We start from the raw sequence: 8,425 nt of genomic DNA, 5'->3' as shown, positions 1-8,425 counted from the left end.
ACGGGTATGACCAAGCCTGTCTGGACTGGTCACCGATTTATTTGTTTCTTCTTTTACTGAGCTCTCACATGAGATCTGTTACTTGGCTGGAGTGTGCTCCCTTGTGGGTATGGCTGGAAACACTTTAAGGCTGGTCTGCAGTGATACATGATGTTTAGCTGTTAACCAGCGTTTAGTGTTCATCTTTTAATCTCATCTATGCTTATAATTTTGTCACTTACGGTAGCTGTTGCTGGATTTTATTTGGTTGCAAAAGATTGTGGGATTGAGCTGAAAATATGCATGAGTTGCTCAAATAACGGTCTAACAATGGAATTTTATGAGAATCCTTTTTTTTTGTACAGGTTCACTGTAGAACTGTATTAGAGCTTTGTTTCTAAACTAGATGTTGAATAATATCCTAAGATATAAAGTAAATGTAATTTTGAAACGTTAGAAACTTGAGATTCATTCAGGGTTTTTTTAAGAAAAAAGTAAGGATGCATCGGTATAAAGGTTTGTTGTTTTTTTTTTTTTTTAAGACTGCTATTCTTGGCAAATTTAAAAAGGAATTGCCCTTCATTTTACTCTCTATTTACTGTATTTTATTTTCTGTTAAAAATATGAATGAAAGATTGCTTAGATGATTAAGGAAAGTAGAGCAGAAAATACTAATTTGTTATGTTTTATGATTACTCAAGTGACACACTTAGGAATTTGATTTTAAGTTGTCTGTGAACACTTTATTAATCTGTTTATCTTTTGGTCATAGGAGAAGTAGGATTGAATTTTGTAATATAAGAACTTCTAAATTCTGGGTAATGCTTATAAAAGAAAACATCGTAGCCTGGGAGATCAAACTACTTGTCTTAATTTTGATACAAAGGCCCTGTATCCTTGTACTACATTAACAGAAGACTGTCACTAGGTGGTCACCTATTAGCTCTTAGAATTGTTCAAGGTTGGCCGAGCCTGGAATTTTGTATTCTTTTCCAAATTGGCTCTACGAGGTCTACATCTGTAACAGCATGCATGTTGGATGCATGGAATGCGAATATGGTGATCAGTGCTCTATTACTTGACAGCCTGATACATGCTTTTATAATGACTTGAAAAAATGTGCTTTACATTCTAAATTCTTGGGAAGAAGGAAGGGATATGCTTTCAAAAAGTGTACATGCACTTCTGAAATACCAGAGGTTTTTATGCTTCTCCTAACTTCACAGCTAGAATTACTGTGTTAATTCCTCTTCTGGAGGAATATAAAGATACTGTATTTAGCATGTAGACAGCTCTGGAAGGACATGAACAGCTCACGTGGAGTTCATATTTCATGTGACTGGAAACAGTTATGTGATTAGAACATTTTCTAAAAACAAGCAAACTGCCGTTTCAAATCAGTGTTTTTATAGGTGTTATATTTTGCTCCCACTAGTGGCAATGCAGTAATAGATAGTTCTGTTCAGAAACTAGTTCAGACTGGCAAAGTCTTAACTAGACTTTGATTGTGATTAAGACACTAACATTCATGTCTTAATCATATTATTGAGAGCCTGTAAACAGAGCCAATACAACATTTTGTGAAGATTTGTTCATCTGTTCCTGAGGTGTGAATTGAAGCGTTGTTTAAGCACCATCAGTTACTCAAATATGGGGATTCTAGATTGTCATGCAGAAAAGAACTGAAATATGTTATGTTAATAGAAATGCAAGACGGGGGGAAAAAATCTTGGTTTTTATCATATTGCTTTCTATTTTGTCCATATTTTTGTCAGGTCACGTTAACTGAATGTATATTAATGTATATTAACTGATGCCTTATAATTATAAAGTATGGTATGTAATGAGTGCAAGGTTTACAGTTTGTCTTGATAGTTGAATTCATATTTTACCTTAGAAAATATATATTCATACCTTACCTTAGAATATTGTAGTTGGGCAGTGTGTAGATTTTATATAATTTCCTTCATAAACAAACTGTTCCAGGTAAACTAGGAATGATCCAGCAGAGGACTACCAAAATGATAGGAGCATAAAGCACATGATGTATAATGAGGCATGGAGGGAGATTGACAACTTTAATCTGCTGAAGAGAAGGCTAAAGGACAGTCTTACAGCTGCCTAAATAGAACTTGTAGGCAAGGTTGGTTACAAAGAGGGTGGAGTCAAACTTACTTAGAGGCTGTGGAATCTCTGTTTTGTGGATTTTACAACTTGGTGTACAAAATCATCTCTGATCCGAACTAATGTTGGTGATAGTCCTGCTTTGAGTGGAAGGTTGGATTATTTGACCTCCACAGGTGTCTTGAGAGCAACATTTCTATGATTCTTTGATTCCTTCAGGTAGCTAACTGTAGCTAAATTGGGCAGTAATACTCTGTGGTATAACTTGCATTTTTTTCCCAGTCATTCCAGGAGATTCCTTAGAATTCTAAGGGAAATATTTTTTTTCTTTTCCTCAAAGATAGGCTTCTCTGTAAGACCTGCTCTGAAATAAAATAACTTGTTATCTTAAATCTTTTAAGACAGTGTTAATGAAATATGTAACTGCTGTCAATTTTGGGACTAACAGATGAGCTAGTATACATGACAGTGAGGGCTGGGGCTTCTGACAACAAATTTGACATCAGTTAAAGCAAAGATTTGCCATCATTACTGCCGAGCATAGCTCAGACTTCAAGGACTTCCTTCTGTGCTCAATGTTTCCACTGTGGGCAAACTAATTTAAGTGTTAGTGGACTTTTGGTAGTAGATTTAAACCATTGCCCCTAGATTAACTGCTGTGTTGTTGAGCCACATAGTGGTCAGACCAGCCACTCTCCAGAGTTATTGCCCAAAGTTAGGAGCAGCTTGAATAGTGGATTAATCAACTGTTGAACAGCTAAATAATCTGATATATTGGCCTGAACTGGAATAGATGTTGATACCTACCCTAGCTGTTGCAGCTTAATCTGCCCCAAACCCATAAGCTCTTGATTCCCATAGCTAAAATGGTGTGCTAAACTGGTGAAGATAAGTATATTTAAAACAAGAAGGATACTGGAGAACTAACCTAATAAATATGCAACTCTTGCTTTCCTTTTAATGAACACAGGAATTCAGTGGTACATTTCTATTTTTGACTGACAATTTTGGTGTGAAACCTCAAAACATTATATCCTGTAAAGGTATTGTAATGATACTGCATGCCACAGATACTTCTGGTGATAAAACATGATTGATTCTCTCAGGAATAATTGGGAGTTTTGGACTTGAAGGAGAGATTGACATATTTGAAAGCTCTAGGCATGTTTGTGTGATTTGATTGTTGAATTTTTATCAAAAAAAAAAAAAAAAAAATACCCCACCTGAAAAGACAAAATGCTATCTATTAATGATTTCTCAGCTCTGTGAATTAAAGTGGTTTAGGGGAAGATGCAAAATACTGTGCTAAGTATTCAAAATGCATCCTTTGTGAATTAATTCTGCTGTATAGATGGTATAAACATTTGCTTATCTGGTGCTTGTGGGGAAAAAAATAAAATTCATATGGAGAAAACAGCCTGATTTATTTTCTTTCTTTTGTTCCACTTGCTGTAATATCTTTTAACTACTGTTACCCAAGTGAATTTTTGCATGTTTTGAGAAACTTATCTTAGGCAGGAGTAACTTATGATGGTATAGTAACTTCAGTAGAGCTAAATTGGTTAGCATCAGCTGATTCAAGATCTTAGTTGCCGAGTTACATTTAGGATATAACAAGTTCCCTAACTGCTTTTTGCTTCTGAACAATCTCATGTGATATGAATGATTGTGCCTAATCCTTTAAAACCAGGTCCTAAAACAAGACCACATGGGGAAAAAAAATACATTTTAAAAATCCTTACGGATTTGTTGTTTGTTTTGTTTAATAGAAACAAATGAAATGAGATTTCCTTGTATTTCAACAAAATTATTTTAACTTCCTGGGTAATGCTGGACTTAACTCCATTTATTGATTTCATAAAGTAGATTTTTTTAACATTATTTTTCTATCTATTAATGCTCTTACTTGTCATGGAATGAATAAAGTTATAATGGAAGGCAAAACCCTTCAGTTTTCCTTGAAAAAGAAATTTTTCTAAACAGCTACAAAAACTGTAGCTTTTATGAGTACAAATAGTCTCAGTAAAATATTATTGCAAACGGAATGAAAGTGCTCTAAAAACCCAAGTTCAGTTAACTATTGTATAAATACGGGTGATGAAGGTCTATTTTATCTGTACAGAAGAAAAAAAAATTCTCTCTGACACATTCAGAAGTTCTTTCAATATATTGAAATTTTCTTAGAAGATATAAACATCTTTGCACTTACCCCAGTTAATTCTATTTGAAACTCATTGAAATTACAGAGTTTTAGAAAGATAAAATAAGTGTAAACTGGTAGACAAGAATATTTCTTATTTTTTTAGGAGAAGAGAAGCTGCTGGCTCTTACATTAGCATAATATCAGTGTCTAGATAAAAAACCTCATTATGTGGCTTTGCTGTAATAATACCGCAAGACGACTGGTCTGAAATGTGTGGTCAGAATATTACTACATAATATTAATGTGATAGCGTGATCTCAATGGTCTTTACATGCACATGTTTGTACAGCATATGTAGAAACTTGTATTCGCTTTTTCTGAGGACAAACAAAATTTAAGTGTGTTGTCTAGTGTTTCTTTGTTATTGCAGATACAGTTAAACCAGTTTGCTTTAAAATGTGCTAAATGCCACAGTCTGTCTTAGGAACACTGTAATATGATAATGAATTGCTACCTTCACAATTCTTTATGTTGTTGTTTTTTTAGGGTCAAGATGGATAGCACAGATGAACCTCAGAAAAAAGTCTTTAAAGCACGAAAAACAATGAGAGTAAGTGATAGACAACAACTTGAAGCTGTCTATAAGGTTAAAGAGGACGTGTTGAAGACAACTGAAGTTAAACTGTTAAATGGAAAGCATGAGAATGGAGATTCTGATTTAAATTCCCCTTTAAGCAATACAGACTGTATGGAGGACAAGAGGGAAGTTAATGGCCTAGTGGATTTGTGTGTTGACTCTGAAGGAGGAAGAACAGCTTCTGATGAAATTAGTGAAGACAAAAGCCCTGAAAGTAGGGCAGGGAACATAGTCAATGACATAGAACCCAAACCTGTAATGCTGTCTCCAGAAAATGTTAATCCTGAGAAAGATAAAGGTACTGATACTGCTTTAGCTTGTGAGGCTGAAAATGGAGTGCTTGGTAGCAATAAAGATAACTTCCATGAAGAAAATAATACAAAAGATCATGTGGACCAAAGAGAGGGTGACATCCCATCAGAAGGTGAAAGTAAATCAATTTGTGATGTTAATGACTCTTCAGAAGAAAAGGGAGAAACAAATGACTTGACTATTAATTCCAATTTATCTGGTGAGGAAAAGAAGGCTGAAGAAGTAACTGTTGATGATGCTGTTGGAGAAGCAGCCATTTCTAGCAGTATGGAAGCTGACCAGGAACCAAAGGACAAACAAGACTGCACTTCAGATCTTTCAGAAACCACAGTTCAGAAGACAATAGATGAGCCAAGTGAAAGTATCTTGGACAATACTGACTCTATGGAAACAGATGAAATTATTCCAATTTTGGAAAAACTAGCCCCGGCTGAAGATGAACTGAGCTGTTTTTCTAAAAGTTCTCTGCTTCCAGTGGATGACACAGTCACAGATTTAGAAGAGAAAATAGACAACTGTTTGGGTTCACCATCCAAACAGGAAAGCAATGAAAGTCTGCCAAAAGAGGCTTTCTTAGTACTGTCTGATGAAGAGGATCCCAATGATGAGAAGGAGGAACGTGCTGAAGTGATACTACCAAACAAGTCAAGTTTTCCAGGTAAGAATTTTCTAAATTGGTAATTTTGATTCAAGTCTGGGATTTTGTTTATTTCTTAGAATGACACACTTATGACATGTTTCTAAATGAAAAAGCTAGTCTTACCCACCAATTCTGTGTTATATAGTCTTACAGTTTTCAAGGGTGGAATTTGAGGCCCAGGAAGAACTGAAAGTAACACCAAAAAACTGTCATCTTTGAGATCTGGTTTGTTGGGGGTTTTTTCCCTTCATACTCTTTGCAGACTGAGGTGAGGTGGTGGGTGGAAGAAGAGGAAAGATGAGTAATTGCCAGACATGGAACAGAAAGGTTTGTGGAAAGAAAAATGTGTTCACTTACTGCTCTTGAGGGGAAAGAAGGGATTTCAACTTTCTTTAACATGCAAATAAATAGTAAGAATGAAAACATGCTGGTAATCCAGACATGCCACAGATGCCATTTGTTTCAAATGTATTTTTTTTCACCAAAAGACAGTATGGGAAAGGTTTCATGAAAAATACAAGTCATATATGGTTTTCATGCCATATAGCTTTTATTCATTTAACTCCTAGTGTTTTTTATCTAACCTTTATCTGATGACTACGCCAACTGATTAACATTTGAAAGCATTAAGTGTAGGAAGCTGGTACTTCAGTCTCTTAATGTAGTTAGCAGAAGGTTTTTTTGATGTTAAACTGAATGCATGCCCTCTATATTTTTGTTACAGAGTTTTGTAAGCATATTTATTTTTTTAAATAGGGCACTCATTGTCATACTACTGCACTTCTGAAAATAACACAGATTAATAATTTACAGATAAGTTGACACTGCTCTTTTATCTGTAATTAAGAAAGCTGTTGTTTTAAATAATCATGGTTGGGTTTTTTCTTTTTTTTTTTTTTTTTCCTCCTGTTGTATAGCTTTTTATGAAAAGATGACCCAAATGTGTTTAAACATGCTTGACTGGGTAGGAATTCCATAGACTAAACAAGATTCAGGTGTCTTTCAGTCTCTGGGAAGTCAGTATGCATAGTTCTCAACTCTTGTTTCACTAATGATGAAACTTTGTCTTTGACTAATGTGTGCTGGAACTCTGAGTCTTCAGTCTCTAAACAGCTAGAGAAAGGGAGATGAGAATATGTCTCGTCAGCCATGTTTCAGACCCTTCTTTTCTGGTATTTATCTTTAAATTTATGCCAGTTAAACAGAGAAAAGGTAGGTTCCATAGTTGTTTCTAAGAATCTTATTTAGGTGTTAGGTGTTGCACTGAGATTGCGAAAGTGATACCATTGTTGTGAAATTGAGTCTTCCAGAAACTGGAGTTGCAGAGTGGCAGGTAGAAAGAATGCTGTGTATACTTGTGTAGAAATTGTAGTGTGTTACAAGTCCCTTTTACAAAATGTGCGTTACAAATAAACTGTTGGTCCCTTGTTCTTACTGCAATTTAAGGCTTCTTTCATTGGACATGAATGCAGTTATGATACTAGGATTGCTTTTTTCATCTTACCCAGTGAGAAAACACGCTGTGGTCACAGAGGAGTTTTTGCTCTGGAGCAGAAAGACCAAAATTAATATTAAATATTGGACTACGATCTACGATTTGCAGAAGGCTAAAATTATTGTATCCAGCAATATTATTATTTTTTTCCTAGATTTGCATTTTTGGTGATGGGACAAATTCTCTTGGCTAGTTGTTTTATTTATTGGCTATAGCAGTGTTTGACTTTTGCAGTTGGCATGGCTGTAACTGAGACTGTTTGTGAAATGAAAACTGGCCACTGTGAAGTATGTTCAGTACTTAACCAGTAGTCAGCAGTTTATTTCTGCGTTCTAAGCTTCATAAAGCTTGTCCATTGAGTTGCAGAGAAGGGAATTTAAATTTTACTGAATAGCAAATTCTGTACGAAATATTTTAAGCAAATCTTTTGGGGACCTATTTTGTACTAAATTTAACATGGTATTAATACAAAAATTTTGCAGTCCTTTCACCAATTTCAGTCTTTCAATAACAAAGATAATAGCAGAGAGGTTGCAGGGGCAGGGAACAACTGTATGAGAAAACAGGTAGAGTGAACAAAATGACACATTATCTTAGAAGATAAAGATTAACTTTTGGAAAGAGTTTGTGAGAATTAAATCTGTGGAGACAGTATGGAGATCATTGGAGGCACAGGTGCAAGCTGCTCTGTTAAAAAGTACAGTTTTTAAAAAGCCCAGATGAAAACCAGGATGGCGAAACAACAATGTAAAGAATGGTACTAGAAGACTTTCTTTAAATGGGCAGATTAATAGAATCTTTTTCTCAAGTAGAATTAGTAACTATAATAGCTATATTGGCACTTAAGATTTTTGTAATGGAAGATTGTACCTTACAAAACCTTGGAGCTCTTTGGGTAAGTAAACAAGCACATGACAAGGAACACCTGACTGATATATCCGAATTCTTTCGGATATCCAAAGACGAATGATATCTTATCAAGAACTTTTGGAAACTGATCTGTCTTCAGACAAGATGGAAAGTCCTCATGTAGCAAATAATCATTTGAAGAATGGAAAGTTGTTGTGGTTTAGCCCTGGCTGGCAACCAAGCCCC

General features: G+C 35.1%; 1 protein-coding gene across 1 annotated transcript in view; it reads left to right on the top strand.

Moving 5' to 3' along the window:
• Positions 1–4,799: 4,799 nt before the first annotated feature.
• The window catches only part of ATF7IP (activating transcription factor 7 interacting protein), a 44,844-nt gene continuing 41,218 nt past the window's right edge, over positions 4,800–8,425 (top strand). Inside the window, 1 exon segment of the mRNA XM_010295269.1 lies at positions 4,800–5,853. Within this exon segment, the coding sequence (XP_010293571.1) occupies positions 4,800–5,853 (1,054 nt within the window).

Source organism: Phaethon lepturus, unplaced genomic scaffold (assembly GCF_000687285.1).
Source record: "Phaethon lepturus isolate BGI_N335 unplaced genomic scaffold, ASM68728v1 scaffold17539, whole genome shotgun sequence".
In the NCBI taxonomy this organism is placed as follows: domain Eukaryota; kingdom Metazoa; phylum Chordata; class Aves; order Phaethontiformes; family Phaethontidae; genus Phaethon; species Phaethon lepturus.
This window is presented reverse-complemented; position numbering and strand designations above follow the sequence as displayed.